Source organism: Lagenorhynchus albirostris, chromosome 16 (genome assembly GCF_949774975.1).
Source record: "Lagenorhynchus albirostris chromosome 16, mLagAlb1.1, whole genome shotgun sequence".
NCBI lineage: Eukaryota > Metazoa > Chordata > Mammalia > Artiodactyla > Delphinidae > Lagenorhynchus > Lagenorhynchus albirostris.
In genome coordinates this window covers 74,804,516-74,820,884 of record NC_083110.1, presented here as the reverse complement: position 1 = coordinate 74,820,884, position 16,369 = coordinate 74,804,516, and the positions used below count along the sequence as shown (strand labels likewise).

At 50.0% G+C, this 16,369-nt stretch overlaps 1 protein-coding gene across 11 annotated transcripts in view; it reads right to left on the bottom strand.

Moving 5' to 3' along the window:
- Positions 1-574: 574 nt before the first annotated feature.
- TACC2 (transforming acidic coiled-coil containing protein 2) overlaps positions 575-16,369 on the bottom strand; it is a 206,824-nt gene continuing 191,029 nt past the window's right edge. For all 11 annotated transcript variants that reach the window (XM_060125889.1, XM_060125887.1, XM_060125894.1 and 8 more), the window contains 7 exons: positions 15,486-15,629; positions 14,708-14,784; positions 11,151-11,194; positions 5,027-5,187; positions 4,702-4,808; positions 4,189-4,309; positions 575-1,129 (listed from right to left, as the gene is read on the bottom strand). In XM_060125889.1, coding sequence (XP_059981872.1) covers positions 1,064-1,129; positions 4,189-4,309; positions 4,702-4,808; positions 5,027-5,187; positions 11,151-11,194; positions 14,708-14,784; positions 15,486-15,629 — 720 coding nt within the window. In that variant the 3' untranslated portion in view covers positions 575-1,063. The remainder of the gene's footprint in view (positions 1,130-4,188; positions 4,310-4,701; positions 4,809-5,026; positions 5,188-11,150; positions 11,195-14,707; positions 14,785-15,485; positions 15,630-16,369) is intronic.

The window sequence follows — 16,369 nt, the reverse complement described above, 5'->3', positions numbered from 1 at the left end:
TTCTGTTGTTTAAGCTGCGAAGTTTGTGGTGGTTTGTTACGGCCATCCTGGGAAACTGGGACACCTCCCCTACCCCTTCACTGCCCTTATACACCCACCCTTCAAGCTGGGGTCCCTGGGAAAGTTAGGAGCAGTTAGGGAATCTAGGGCAGACATATCCCTAACCTCCAAAGTGGCTTAATTACCTGAATAGCCACCATTTCCTATTCCTTTGGAGAGGAATGGACATTTCAGGGTTGATCTGCACAGACTAAAGGAATGAACAGGAAGAGTGACAGCCTGCTACCTCTTTGAGCCAATAAAGGGAAGTAGATTTTGCCCCCCTAAAGTCCAAGAGAATTTGTAAAAACAAAATTTAAGTTAATTTAACACACTCAATTATTTAAGTAGCAAGTCGATATTTCTCAATTGCTTCATCTTACAAACACAGCCACGATAAACAAAGGAAATGTTATTTAAATCTGTGGACAAAAAAATGAGCCCAGACAGAGAAGAGTGAAAGGCCAAATCTGATATGATTTAACAAAGGTGAGAAAAGACTCAACCTTTCCCAGAAAATAAATCACAGCCACACTTATTGCCAAGATCCAAAGAAAAAAATTTATTTACAATAGAGAATTTTATTTGAAACATGCATTTTCTTTTTTTTTTTAAACAAATCAGCAAATGCAGATCAAGTTTACACTCCTTAAGGCAAGAGTCCCTTTGCAAGCTGTACATGATCATATTAAATCCAAAAGCCGCTCACCCTGGAAACTCATGTACAAAGGGCAAGGCCAAGGTCAGCGATTTGTCTTTTATTAGAGAATCGGACAATCTCCCTGATACAGGAACTCTGAGGTCAACTTGCTATGAATTATACTAGGAAAATGCAAACCAATAGCAAGAAATTCTGATAGTCTCCTTAGTACTGCATATAATCAAATCAACTTTATTTAGAAAGGAAATACAGTAGTGCATACGAAAAAGTGAAAACAGAACCTGTCCACATAACCAGAGGGACAGCAGTGTGCCGACGGTCATATTGCACGCAATGGTCAAAGTCCAAACATTTGGTTCAAAGTTAGCTTTTCCCCATTTTGGCAATCAGTTCATCACAAATCTTGGTGAGTTCTTCTATCTCTTTATTCTGCAAATGAAGACAAAAAAAGAGGTTGTTTGAAATCAAGTCAATCAGAATGGTCACTGGGCTTTTTAAGAGGAAGGGGTCCTTTGGGCCACCTGGTCCCCCTGAATTTATCCAAAGCAGCAAAAGAAATGACCTGGAGCCAAACAATCTGTACATCCCAGCTCTAGCTGTGTGACCCTGGGCAAGTTACACAACCTCTCTGGGCCTCAATTTTCCTTATCTCAAATGTGTGGTTAATAACATCTGTCTCTCTCAGAATTAAATGAGGTAAGAAATATAAAGTTCCCTGCACAGCACATAGTAAAGGCTTAACTAGTATTGGTTCTCTTCCATTTATTTGTCTCCATGGATGTGGGCACAGAAGGATGGTGGCTTTTTTTGAGAAATGCCACCAGAGGGGATAAGCAATTCTACCTGGATGGGATCCCTAGCATTATTCAGAGGATGCCAGGTGAGGAGGTGCTGTGGATACAGGGCCCGAGGAGAGAGGTGAGGGCAGATGCAAGCCGTCTTCAGGGGCTCCTCAAGTCACACCTTGCCCGTCCTCGGAAGCCCCGTCAAGAGGAGTCAATTACATGTCATCTCGCACCAGTGATCCGACAACACTGTCCATTCTCCAGGGACGGGGATCAACGGGGCGATGCCTCCATCTGGACAGCAGCGGCTCTGCTCTCAGATGGACTAAATGTCGGGCCTGATGCTCATCTGGCTCAGCAGCCAATCCTGAAAGGTCCTCTCCAAGGGGGCGAGATCTTTCCAGTATCCCCAGAACATTGTGCAGCCAGCTTTTCCTCGAGGTCCCCATGGAAGGCAAGTCAATCACAAGCCTGTGCCCTGACGCTGTACTGAGGCCCCTCCCCAGAAACCCTGGGGCCTAAGACACCTTCCAGCCCGGAGCCACGTGCCCTGTGTCCCAGCTGGGCTCCGGGTGCCACTCATCACTGAGCCGGTGCCTGGGAGGAATCAGCCCTCCTTAGCAGGGGAGAGGTTCGGTCCTGGCTGCAGCCCTGCCACCAGCCCCGCCGGGAGAGAGCCCCACCTGGAACATCCCCTTGGCCTCGGCCCTGGCCCGTCTAGAGTTTTCGGCTCCCTGAGGCACTGAAATGCCGGTTGGAAGATGGGGCTCTGCATGGGCTGCAGGACCAGCCACTAATCCTGAAATTACTATTATCGCCACTACTGCCACTGCTGGGGCTGCTAACAGTGATTTTTCATCTTATTGGAGCACTTACCACATGCCGGGCACCATGCAAACCCAGCCTAGGCCCTGTGGTTGCACCCTGTGCTCATTGCAGTCCCTTAAAGGTAGCCATTATTATCCCCCCACTTTTCGGTGAGGAAACTGAGGCTCAGAGAGGTTAAGCATTGTGCGTAAGGTCACACAGTTGGTCAGACGTAGCAAACCTGGAATGCAAATTCAGGTCGGCCTGGCTCCTATACAGCTTGGCTATTTTATGCATTAGGCATGCTGAGAGGTACTAGCAGACCCACTAGCTATCAGTTCTTGGAGGTTCTCCAAGCTCTGTCCTGGCACCATCAGCCCACTGCCCAGGAAACTGCCCCATCGAGGAGCTCAGCGCACTGGGCAAAAGTCCCAGCTCGCTTTATCAAGTCCCGACTGGGTGAACTGCCCAACGCCGTCACCTGAGAGCTGCCCTGGGGGGAAATCATGCTTCTGGATCTCTTGAAAACAGAGACCACCGTCTCCATATCACTTAGAGCCATTTAGCGAAGAACTCATGTGCTTAACCCCTTCTTCCTGAGTCTTAGTTTAAGACAAAACTATGTCTGCAGATACATTTGTATTTTTTCTGTTATCCAAAACAATGCAAATCCAACTGGCTTTCTCCTTGTCTTTTAGCTTGCCAGAAAACCTAGCATCAATCACCTCCACTTTGCGACCGTAACCATCTGAACAGGCCGGGTGCCTTGAAAAGCACCTCTCCTGACCCTGGTTTTAGCTCTACTGATTTAGCTAACATCAGGATGCAATTTAAACACCATCATACCCTGATGGAAACAAGAGGGAACCATCTCAAACCTTCAAGATCTACTGGTTCAGTCCTCCGACATTACAAACCTAGAAACCGAGGTGAAGGGCCAGGCCTGCCGAGGGTCAGGATGGATGGCAGGGAGGGGCAGGGACCTGAATCTCTCCCTGACACCATGCAGGTGACGTGGGAGGTGGTAACTGCCCACTGCAGAGGTTAGCACTGCTTGGCCCAGAACCCCTGGGGACCCCAGCCAGCCGTGCTGGAACCTGGATGGGTGCTTCTAGGGGAGCAGAGGCCATTTGGGAGACACCCTGGGCTCCTGCTGCTACCTGCCTATAAAGTGTCCTCACCAACGCCCATCAGGACCCCAATGCATGTGAAGTGCTGCTGCCCCCGGCCACTGGGCCCTCAGATGACCCCATCCTGGGGAATCCTAAGGCTCAGTAAATCAACCAGAATGGGGGTGCATGTCTGCAAACACACCCAGGGAGGAAGCCTGCCTGGCGCACACTCACTCAGAATCAGATTCACAGCACCCCTGGGTGGAAGGGGCTTCTCATCTGGACACCCAGGGAGGACGGTGTTTAAGGTGGTCCAAGCACTTGACTGGAAATCGGGAAATCTGGGGACAGGCTGAGGGACCTCAGGAGGATCCCACCATCCGCGAAAATGAGAGGACACCTGGGGGCCCTTCTGACCCTGACGCTGCCCATGTTCTGCAGCAGGGGGCTGCCTGGTGGGTACCATCCACTTACTGGTAAACTCGCTGGATGCAGGGATTAAAGTACTATGCCTGGCACACTGCAAGTGCTGAGCAAATATCTGACGAATGAACGCTGAAAAGGAATGAAAAATGGCAATTCCCAGAAAGGCAGAAAAGAGGCCAGCCTCAGGGCTGCGGTAACCTGGATCTTCCAGAGGGAGAGCGAGGCCATGCTCATGAAGCATGAACTTGTCCCGGGAGTGCCTGACATGCGGGCTGTCCTGGAGCTGCCACGGGCACAGGGAAGCCTAGCCTCTGTGTGTCTCAGTGTCTGGCCAGCCCGGCCCGCCTGGGCCTGTTACCTTCTGCTCCAGCGTTCTTTCCAGAGCGTCCACTCGAAGCTGCTCCTTCCGCAGGCTTGCCTGGTACGCAGCCTGTTCCTGCTGGGCCTTGCCCCGGACCTGGGCGATCTCAGCGTTGGCCCTGCAAGAACGGCGCGGGGATGGGGTTCAGAAATGACCACCCTTCCTCGCAGATGCCTCCCGCTTTCCTTCTCCCAAATCTGGGTAGGGGGAACCCCATCACCTGGCTCCAGCTCTTTCTAATGGGGGCTGGAGCACAGGAGCCCATGAGAACCCCCACGCTCGTGATGCCGAGGTACTTCCAGGGGGTACCCCGGAAATTACAACACGCATCCCTTATTTATCAAGATGGATGCGAATGGAGAGTGCACTCTCATCCTGAACTGTATTGAAAAGCACAGCTACAATAACCACCCTGCCCAAGCCGACAGCAGGGGTGCCAGGAGCTCCCAGCCTGCCTCGGCCGGGGCTGCTGGGGGGCCCTTGGGAGCAGACCCGGGGTGGGGGCATCACCTGTCCAGCTTCTCCTCCGCGTGGACCTTCAGCGCCTGGTACCTCTGCTCTTCCTTCTTTACTCGGGACAGGTACTCCTGCGCACATTTCTTCAGCACCTCTTCATTCTGACTCGACAGAGGACAGGGGTCGAGGCCACAGAAGAAATGCCGAGGAGGGTTGGGAACCCCAAGCGCCCTGGGACGCGGGTGTAACCCCGGACAGCCAAGTCCGAGCACCCCGGCCTGCAGGGACGGCCTTCCCGAGCGGCCCACAATCCTCCCAGCCCGCCCCACCTCCTCCGTCCCACGCGTCCCTCCCGCTCTGCCCGCGAACCTCAACACACCTTGCGGAAGCCCTCCAGGACCTCCTTCATCTTCTCGTATCTCCTGAAGAGATCGGCCAGAGATTTCTCCACCGAGTTCAGGTCGGCCAGGGCCTGCTCCTTCTCCAGGACCAGCTGCTGGACCGTCTGGTGGGAAACTGACTTCTCCCTCTGTTCATCCTCTGGCAGGAGACACGGGAACAAAATGATGGGGCCCATGGGTTCTGGACCTGGTCTCTGGGGCTGGCTGAGTCCTCAGATGCAACTCAGCCTGACTAGCGAGCAATCTCAGACCTTGGCTTTTGGTTGAGACAGACCCACTCCCCCGAACCCATCCAGCTCTAAAGGAACAAAACCCACGGGCGCAGCATCCCAGACCTGGGCCTGGGCAACATTAGATGGGATGGAAACGAGCCAGCATTCTTTAACCTGATCAATGCAACCCTGGAGACCCTGGTGATTCTATGTGATTGTCCACAGCACACAGACCGATCCATAAGGTAAGAAAGAAAACGTTGCTACTGAATTTTGTGTTGGTCCGGATTAAAAGGTGCCGTAGATTGAGCTGTGAGGGAGGGAATCTCCCTTCTTAAGTGTTATTATTAAGCTTAAGCTTAAGTGTTATTATTAACCGTTTTAAGAAAAACGGTTTCCTCGTCCTTAAAACATCCCATGAACCCAAAGCCCACATAATCATGGCCCTGAAATTCTACTCCACACAAAAATGGACATTTCCTTTGATACAGCAAGTATCTTAACTCCCAGGAAAAGAGAGCTATTTCTGTCAAAGTGAGTTTCCCAGTTATGCACAAAAGAATTAAATTCTGGCCCAGTTCAGAGTGGCTGATCCTGGTGAAATGGACTGCTTGGTGGGCCACTGCAGGCGAATATGCCTGGAACCCCGTGAAAATCCCTCATATTGATGGGAACGGCTTTCTCTGGCCACTCTATAGAAAAGCCCCTCGACCGCACAGCGCTCTCTATGCTTTGTATGCCAATCCATCATTGGTCTGGGTGGGCAAGGAACCACTTGCTCTGAACCGTCTGGAACTTTGCTGACAGCAGAGAGTGGCGGGGGTGAGGGGAAGCCCCACTCCGAGCTCCTGTCCTTCCTTGGCCCCAGGTCAGCTGGGAGGGGTGCCTGGGCCGCAGGATGGACAGCAGCTGTAAATGATGACACAGCCATGGTAAGAGCAGCGGCCAGTGTACCGGGCTCTTGCACATGTCGGGCACCGGACCAACTGTTATCTTGATTCAATGCTCCTAAGCCACTTCCAGGAAGTCCAAACCAGGTCACCCCACCCCAGGGGCTTCCCTCTGCCCTGGAATAAAATCCAAACCCCTGCCCACATGCTCTGCTCTCAGCACTGCTGCGCCTCTGCTGGGAACGCCAGCCTGGAGCTTCCCGCCTCGTTCAGAGGCACCGTCCCTGAGCCCGTTTGGGAAACGCCTCCTCTGAGGGGCCCAGTGGTGGCCACTCCGTATCGTGAAATCAGACATGTGGGTGTGCACGTGTGTGTGTGTAGAAGGCACAATCCCTGGGAGCAGGGTCCTGAGTCTGTTCTGTCCACTGCTCTGTCCCAGAACTAGGACAGTGCCGGACTCACAGCACCTCAATACGCGCCGTGCAGCTGGGCAGTGAATGAATGAGCACAGCCTTGCGGCAGATTTCTAGTATCCCTCCGACAGGAGAAGCCGAGTCACTTGTTCACTGAGGACGCAGCAGATCCAGATCCAAACCCAAGGCTGTGCTCATAACTGCATCTCCACATGAGCCCCTTAGGGATGGACCTGGAAGGATGTAGCTCCCTTAAAAGTGGGGAGAGGGCGCTTCCCTGGTGGCGCAGCGGTTGAGAGTCCGCCTGCCGATGCAGGGGACACGGGTTCGTGGCCCCGTCCGGGAGGATCCCACATGCCGCGGAGCGGCTGGGCCCGTGAGCCATGGCCACTGAGCCTGCGCGTCCGGAGCCTGTGCTCCGCAACGGGAGAGGCCACAGCAGTGAGAGGCCCGCGTACCGCAAAAAAAAAAAAAAAAAAAAGTGGGGAGATGTTGCTTTGGGTTCTTTTCCCTTAGATTCCCGATAGACGGGCATCTTTCTGTATCCTGACGTCAGGCATGTCCTCGGGTGGGGGAGGAGGGAAGAGCACGGAACAGGGGACCACATTCTGGTTTCGGCTCCAGCCCTGACCATAAGCTTGCTCATAAGTCCTCCCTCGAGGTCCCAGGGCCTCATTTCCAAAATGAGGGGCTTCTCACACACAGATGGCTGTGCCCACCCAGCAGGGTCCGATTCAGTCAGTCTGGGGTGGGGCCGAGGATCTGCATCTGTGACAAGGTCCCCAGCGATGCTGAGGCAGCTGGTCCCGGGACCACGTTTGGAGAACCACAGGCCCGGAAGATGCCTGAGGTCCTCATACCCTGCCTCTCAGAGATCCCGCTACCAGGGCAGAGGTGAAGACCCAGGAGCCAGAGTCTGAGAGTCCACATTCCAGACCTGGCTCTGAGACTTCCCAGCTGTGTGACCTTGGGCAGAGGTTTTCAGCTCTGTCCTCCACACCTGAAACAGGGGATCCCAGTATTTCTCTTATGGCATTTGGGAGAAGATTAAATATAAAGCCCTCAACACATAGTAAGGACCCAGCATCAGTGACCCATTATCAGCAGCATCATTGCCTCCCCCCAGCTGATATGATGTCAAGTCCCAGTGACCCACGAAGGGGGAGCTTTTTAACATATGGCAAGAACAGAACCGCCAGCAATCTGTTTGCTACGTCTAGACTCCTAAAAGAAAGGGCGTTACAAAGTTCCACCAGTAACCAAATGCTTGTTTTTATTCTTTGAATTTTAGCTGCTTCCTTAGTTCTCGGCAAGCTGTACAATGCACATTCTGGGCTGGTTCTACGCCATGTATACATTTCACTTGGCTTGGTAAAGGAGCCATTTATCAAACGGAGTCCATCTGATTTCCTGGATCTGAGATTAGGCCGCCTCAGCTTCCTTTCCTCCCCCCATAACCCTTGTAAAAATAGAATTTCCCTGTTCCCGGGGAGAGACGGAGGAGGAGAGAATGCTGGAGGAGGAGAGAATGCTTCACACATCTTTTTTTTTTTTTTGTAACTTACAAATGCTGCTAGGTGCTTCAAAGCAGGAAATCAGCTCAAGACCCAAGATGTTCTATAGACACAACAATAAAACAACGGCCCTGGAGATGTTCTGGCTTTTTCAGGCGGAAACACTATTAAACCATGTGGGGAATGCAGCCAAAACACAAAAGCAAAAGTAACAAAAATAGAAAAACAAACAAACAAATAAGGGTTGCAGTGGGCGGGTGTCAAATTAGGTGAAAAAGCATTTACTTACCAGGCTTGCCTGTTTGTTTTGCAAGCAAAGGGCAAGAAGCAACGGAAAATGGAAGCAAAACAGATAATCAGGGCAGTTGTTAGGAAAGCAGGAAAAAAAAAATCAATCGCAACAACCTGGAATGCAGAAAGCACAGAAATCCCTTTTTGTTCTGAATTCTCAATAGTCAATATTTGAACTTAATGAAACATATTCTCTTTAGTAACATATGGTGAGAACGGACTGTGATGACAAGACAGATGTCACACCAACATGGAGCATGTGTGAAGGTTAAACAGAGGTCAGGGAGCCAGGCTGGAGTCAAGGCTAGTGGAAGTTGGGTAGAAGCTGGTTTTAACTTCAAAATGCTATTACATTCACTCTGGGCCCTGAACGGCAAGCTCTCTGGGCCTGAGTTTCCCTTTCCATGAGGAATGGTGGGTGGGTGAGCGGAAATGAGAAGAAAAATACGGGATCCAGATGAGACATATGGGTGTGTTTCCTGCCTCAAAAGAAGGCAGGTCCCGCCCAGAGCTACAGTGAGCTCCAGCCATGCCGCAGCCCCACACCATCCTCGGCAAGGACACAAGGACCCTGAAACTGACAGTGGCCCTAATCGGCGACCTGCAAGTGACTGATGGATGACACCCACAGACATGCCACCTCTCGGATGAGAACAGCTCTGGGAAGGTGGGTGATGAACGGGACAGGAAGTGAGGATGGGGAGGGGGCGATGAGGAACAGACACACCATGAGGCGCCACCCCAAGTGACAGCACTGCTTCCAGCCAGGGACGCTGGGGAGGGGGTCTCGCAGAGCCACCCGCAGAGTGCTTAAACACCCCCAAAACAGGAAAACGCTGAGGGAAAATTTCACAGCTCTTGAAGAGAGGGGCTCTCAGGCCAAACACGCCAGGTCTCCTGGAGGGGGTGGGGATAGGGGGGTGGCATGTGTGGCCTTAACCCCTGGAGTCAGGGTTCCACACGCTCCTCAGACTGTGTCTGAATTGAAAACACTGTTCTAACTACTGTCACCTGCAGCGTGGAAAGCATCAAAGTCCAATACTCTTTCTGTCACCACAAGGACAGGCCACTATGTCAACTAGAGACTCTGGCTCTGTCAGTTTTCAAGAGGGAATGTCTGCTTCTATCAAACCGCCAGCCGAGCCAGAACATCTGGTTGCTCTGGGCGGCCTGCCGTCAGGACAAAGGCTCTTCAACACTGGCCTAAACGTCATTGTCAAAAGTAAAAAATAAAAATGGATGACTGAGACGCAGAAGGATGTTTCCAGATGAGCCATGTAGGTTTGAGTGACATTTTCACGTCCCAAGACTCCAGGATGCGGAAAGGTTGCCAAACAATGTGTATTGGAAGATATAAATCCTTCCTTCTGACCATTTTCAGCAGCAGTTTCAGTTCCAAGGGTTTTTTTTTTTTATCTCATCCATATGTATCCATATGTTATACCAATTTAACAGAGGTTTCATTTGATAGAAAGCATACACCATGAGGCTGATCCTTTAAAAAACCCCAATAGGCTTCCCTTGAGCTCTGGGAGAAATGGTCTTTATTATAATAAACCAAAATTAAAGTTCTTTTGAATGGAAGCTTCTTCACTGTTCCCAAGGCTGTGGTCATATTTACCTTGGGGCAAAAGCTAGAGGTGTGGTGTGACATATCCAAACGTTTGAGATGACGAGGGGTCACCTGCTAAAACAGCATCAAGCTGTGGTTTGCAGTAAGCTTATGTCCTTTGGAGTAAAAGGTTTTTTAAAAAACTGCTATCATGGACCTAAGCAAATAAATAAATAAACAAAGATCCCACACCTCGCACCCTGAGTTATAACAGCATTTTTCAATGATGATCATCAGTGAAAAGACTTGGGCTTGGAACTTCTGCGAAAGGCCTTTTCTCACTTTTTCTTTAAAAAAAAAAAAAAAGAGGGCTTCCCTGGTGGCGCAGTGGTTGAGAGTCTGCCTGCCGATGCAGGGGACACGGGTTCATGCCCCGGTCCGGGAAGATCCCACATGCCGCAGAGAGACTGGGCCCGTGAGCCATGGCCGCTGAGCCTGCGCGTCCGGAGCCTGTGCGCCGCAACAGGAGAGGCCACGACAGTGAGAGGCTCACGTACCGCAAAAAAAGAAAACAACAACAAAAAAGAGCCAGGTGTGTATAACTGGTAACATGAGGCCTTCTTTTATTGTAGGCCAAAGTAATCTGTCAGTACTGGCTGCCAGGGATGCTGTGTTAAGATGGATTCTGAGGCAGTGTCCAACCTCAGTGAGAAATAGTGTTGTGACCAGTTAATAGGGACAGGCAGCTGGACTGCCACGTGTTCTACTGTCCTTGTTCTAGACCTCTGTGTAAAGGCTGAGTCAGGTATTTTTTCACTTGTGTCTAAACTAAATTAGGGTTTAGAGATTTCATTATAGAGATCTGATTCTCTCCCATGAGCAAAAACATCACCCAAATATCCTAGTAACCAACCCAAATCTCTTTCCCCATGAGGTGGGCCATTCTGGCTGGGTCAAATGGTGGCCATTGAAGTGACAGCCACGGCTTCCCACAGGCATGAATAATTCATGCTAAGGGACACACACGCTGACAGGTGTTTCCAGGAGGTCCTCAGACTCACTGATCTGGGGCAGAGCCACCTTCTGGGATGCTCTGGTCCCTCCCTAAAGGGCTTCATGCTCTAAGAGGAGCCTGAGAGGAACACACTCTGAGTCTCTACTTTCAAAGCCCTCCCCATAGTTCAGAAATCTCAGGGCAGGCCTGAGCCCCCCATCAGTGAGGATACCTACCTATCATCTGGGCGATGGTCTTCTCATACTCGGCCACTATTTTCCTGTAAGAGAAGTGAAAATAGGTTGGAACTGTGACCACAGTCACAGAATAGTTTTCAATTTCACGCGGGAGCCCATGTGCTGGATATCAACAGCCTGACCACCGTCTAAGAGGACAAGTCTTATGGGTCACAGGTGGCTCAGACTACTAGGGACCCCTCCAACCTCAGCCCTCTTCTTGTACACCCAAATAGGTTCATTTTCCTAGTGCAAGACTCTGATCAAATCACTCCCTTATACAAAATCTTCTGTGTCTCCCCTCTGCCCACTGAGAAAAAAAAATAAGGCCAAACCTTCAGCCTGACAGTCGAAGCCTTCTGTCACCTGGGCCTGATCTTCATCAGTCTTACCTCCTTCCATGCCATCTCGTGAACACAGTGGTTCAGTGAGAACAAATGATTTCTTGTCTGCCCGGAGCTTTCTCACCTCTATGGCCTTGCCCATGTCGTTCACTTCCCCTCTCTCTTTCCACCTGTCATAGTCTGTTTCTCAAGGGCCAATTCAAATGCTACCTCCTCCAGGAAGCCCCCCCCGATTTCTCCTTAGAACCCCATAACATTTTATCTGACTCTTCTTCCAAAACATACATCATAGTACTTGAGTGGAAGCTCCTCAAGGTCCAGGGACCACTTCTTAGTCACCTGTGTTGTTGAGTGGGGGAGTGGCAGGAAACGAAACAGTAGCACTTCTTGGGTAGGCTCAATGAAGAGAAGCTGCACAAAAGCACTAAGATCCCTTGTTTATAAGATTAAAGGAAACTCTCAAAAAAGACTTGAGGGTTTCACCTACATTATCCAATCCACAAGAGAACCAAGAGCTACTAACCTCCAACAGATCTAGGACCTGATTGCAGCTGACCCTGCCTCTCCGAGCTGTGTGATTTGGCCAAGTCAGTACTGGACGCTGAGGGTTCAGCTTACTCCCTGGTCCAGTGAGGATTACCTTAGACCTTGACTTTCGGGACTGGGGGGTGGGAAATAAATGAAGCTAAAAGCGACAGTGACCAGCAGAAGACACTCTTGCAAAGGCTAAAGGCCTTGCAGCTGCTGGGTGTCTGTCCCTGGCTTCTTGACCTTGGCCCCAAGGTCACTGCCTCACCCAAGGGCAGACCCACAAGAAAGGCAGCCACAACATGAGTGCACTTGCATTCTCTCTCTGAATCCTACCCAGAGACACTTCATGTTTTCTGTGCTTAAACAACCCCTCCTGGCACCCCTGCATCACAAAACAGTGATGGATCTCTGAGGCTGCCCCATCTAAACCCACCACCACTGAGGGCAGAGGCGGGACCACAGCAAGTAAGGGACGTGTCCTTTCAGAAGTGCTAGGAGACTGGGGGCCAAAGAAGTGGTCTCCCTAGAATTGCTACACAGGGTCATTCAGGAACCTTTCCAGGATCCCAGGGCTACAAAGTGGCAGAGCTAGGATTCAAACCCAGGTATCAACTCTGGAGTCTTTGTTATAACCCTTCGGCTCCACTGCCTCCAGGCATTGTGACTTACCCCCATTTTACAGATGAGGAAAGTTAGACACAGAGTTAAGAAACAGGTTTAGAGAACCTGCTGTGTAGCACAGGGAACTCTACTTGACTCCGCTGGACAGTAGAAACTAACACAACATTGTAAAACAACTGTATCACAATTTAAAAAGAAAGAAAGAAAAAGAAACAGACTCAGAAGCAGCTACAAAGCAGAGCCTGACTTCCACCTGGTCTGGCTCCAGAGGCTGACGTTTAGGGCACCAAAAACTAGTGCCTCTGTGCCACCCGCAGACACTTGAAATCCCACCACACCAGTTACCAAACAGCACTCCCTGGAGCCCCCAGAGGTACAATTTCTCCCAGGAAAGCAAAAGGAATCAGAGACAAGAACTTCCAGCCTCCCCGTATGTCCTGCCTCCACCTTGAGTGCAGGCAAAAAACCGAAGCCACCCGGTTCCCTCCCCAACTTGCCCTTAGCCAAAAAAAAAAAAAAAAAAGAAAGATAAAAGAGATTTTAAAATAATGCAACTACAGGGCCTCAGTTTGAATGTGAAATAGCGCTAAGATTAAGCTCCAGAAGTGATCACAAAAACTGTCAGCAGAAAGATGGAACTAACAGAAGAATTTTCAGGAAGATGCTATTTGACCTAGAAAATGGGATATGATCACCTAAACATTTGCTTATTACTTAAAACGGTAGCCAGGAATATGATTTTGATAATTAGCTCACAGCACTACTGCAACGAAGTGTACTAAAAACGTACAAATTCTTCGACCAATGTTTAAAAATGCGTTCATTCTCTTATTCCCACACTTTGAGACTTTAACATGAAGCTGATTATGTATTCTTGGCACAGTGCCGGACCTTCTGTCTTGCTAAAATGATTGTGGTCGAATCCATATCTTCTCTTGCAATTGCCTCAGCTCGTGCTGAAGAAAGGCAGGTGTGTGGAGAATGAACTATGCCCCCTCCACCCCGCCACGCGCAGTTCTTAGACCCGCAGCATCTAGAACCTGGACAAGATGTGCTAACCCGTGACGGTCAGAGCAGAGGTTTGGGCCAAAATTGCTTTAAAAATGCTACTTACAATATAGTTTTAAAAGTCACATCCCAAGGGTAAATTCTAGCCCCAGAGATGGTTTCTTAGTTTCTAAGAAGATGATGAATTGAGAAAGGAAATAAAGGGGAAAAGGCACGTGAGGAGTGAAAGCAAGAGGCAGGCTGCTGGATACAGTGGAAAGAGCTTGGCTTTCAGAGTCAGAGAGGTGGATTCAAATCCATGTTCTCGTTAACTAGAAGCTCCAGGGCCTCCGTCAAGTCACCTAACCTCTCTGTGCCTTCAAGCGGGGCTGACCATCCCCTCGACAGCTGTGGGGAGAAACAGGCTGTGTGTCTCCAGCCAAAGGCACAGTGCTTGGCACACGGCAGGTACTTACCTGTGGTAGCTGTCATACTTCTATGACAATAGGCAGCAAATGAAAATAAATCACTCAGGCGACATTTGGGAGACACCCTCAATGTTTATCAATTGAGACTGGTGAAATTAATTATGTTAGACCCTTAAAAGGACTGTCAAGCACCTGTAGAACAATAAGGTCAAGGTGTATAAACATCTGTCCATGTTACGCTAAGTTAAAAAAGAGTATAGGGTAATGTACATTTCTACACTCCACTTCTGAAGAAAAATGGAGGCTACATAGATACCTTAACACACTTGGGATCAGAAATGGAAAATTCTGGGAAGGATACACCAGAAATGGTGCACAGTAGGTACCTGAAGGGTGTGGAACCAGAGGCTGAGTGGGAAGCAGGTGTGTTTTTCCTTGTACATATATTTATTTGATTGCATTATGTGACTAGTGGTATTTTAATAATAGTAATACACTAAGAATACTTCTGTGAAAATACAAACCTTGTGGAATAACGGGTAACTTCTACAGAGGACACTGTTCATGGGCCACACCAGCTCCAGCTGTTATCAAACCACAGGTAAGCATCCCCCAGGTACCAGGAAGCCCGAGCATCACAACTGACCTCATTTCCATCACCTCCCGCCTGCTTTCTTCATATTTATCTTTCCAGTCCGAGACCTCTCTCTCCTTGGTTATGATCTAGTATCAGGGAGTAGAAGAGGAAGGAGGTTAGTCCCAGCTGAGTCAATTCAGATCTGAGCAATTCATACACCAAGACAAGGAAACACTAAATAAATATGAAATTAAAACCTGCTACACCAAATAACTGTATTTAGAGAATTTCCCCGAGCATGAGATAGAAATAAGCCAAACGTGAGACTTTCACAATGTCCACAGAGAGCAACTAAAAGGCATGTGCTTTTGTGTTATAACTGGAACGAGGCCCTAAAAGCTCATTAAACAATAGTGTCGGGCTTCCCTGGTGGCGCAGTGGTTGAGAGTCCGCCTGCCGATGCAGCGGACACGGGTTCGTGCCCCGGTCCGGGAAGATCCCACGTGCCGCGGAGCGGCTGGGCCCGTGAGCCATGGCTGCTGAGCCTGTGCGTCCGGAGCCTGTGCTCCGCAACGGGAGAGGCCACAACAGTGAGAGGCCCGCGTACCACACAAAAAAAAAAAACAAAAAAAACCCCCAAAAAACCCCAATAGTGTCCAAGATCAAAACCCACGGTTTGCCGCCTGTCTCTGCCTGCAGTGGTCAGAGGAGAAAGTCTGTGTCCAGAGATGCTGGCTTTGTGGGACGTGGGTACATATATTTATTTACAAATGGCAGAACCCGGAGCTTTTCCCAGGGCACCCAGAGCTGGCCTTGCCTTCTCTGAGCCACACACACGTCACAGTACCTCTGCCCTGGCGATCTGGAGGGCGGAGTCCAGGTCAGGCTGCTGGAACAGAAGGCCTGTGGGTTTCTCTACCTCGGCCGTCCCGATGCGGGAATACAAGGCTGTTTTGGAGATGGTGACGTCTGTTGGGTGAGCAGCTTCTCTCTGTGGAATAGTTTTTAATTTTAAAAAGTTAACATTAATCTTATGACAAAGAGAACTGCACTCATCCTCTCATGAACGGGTCAGTTGTATGGTTTTGAAACAAAGAACACCAAAAGTATGAGAAAATGCTAAGACTAATGAATGGGGAAATGCCGGATACAATCTACGGAAATCTATCATTCTGCACCTGTACCGGCTGACAAAGGGTCTAATGGCGGACGCCTCCCCAGCTCCCAGGCCCCGGAGTCAAGCACGTCTGGTGACCCTTTATCACTGCCATTTATCAGCCGCAGAGGCATTTAGGCACAGCGCATAAGAAGCAAGGTCATCTTCCAGCAGGTTCCACTTCCAAAATAAAAGCCTGACGGTGAACAATGTTGAATTCTACTCTATGTTTTCCCAGTTTTGAGTAACCACAGATCTGATCCTCTTTGTAAGACTTTCCACATTCCAACTTAGGGGACATTGGTTAGCTGTGTTTGAAAGGATATAATTCACACAGAGCTTAAGGCCTACCAGAGCTCTCAACCAACATCACCCTCGACGAGCTAGTTTCTGGGTGCCAAAAGGTAAGCGGTACGTTGGAGTTACAGCGTCAGCGGGAAAATCGAAAACTGGATCACTGACGACATCCACCTGTGCCGATAAGCCCCTCGGTGAGTGGTGTGACTCCCTGCCCCCACGATCGACACTGGACAGTCACAAGCCTCCTGGGAGGGAGGAGAGGTCTGTGCTGACTC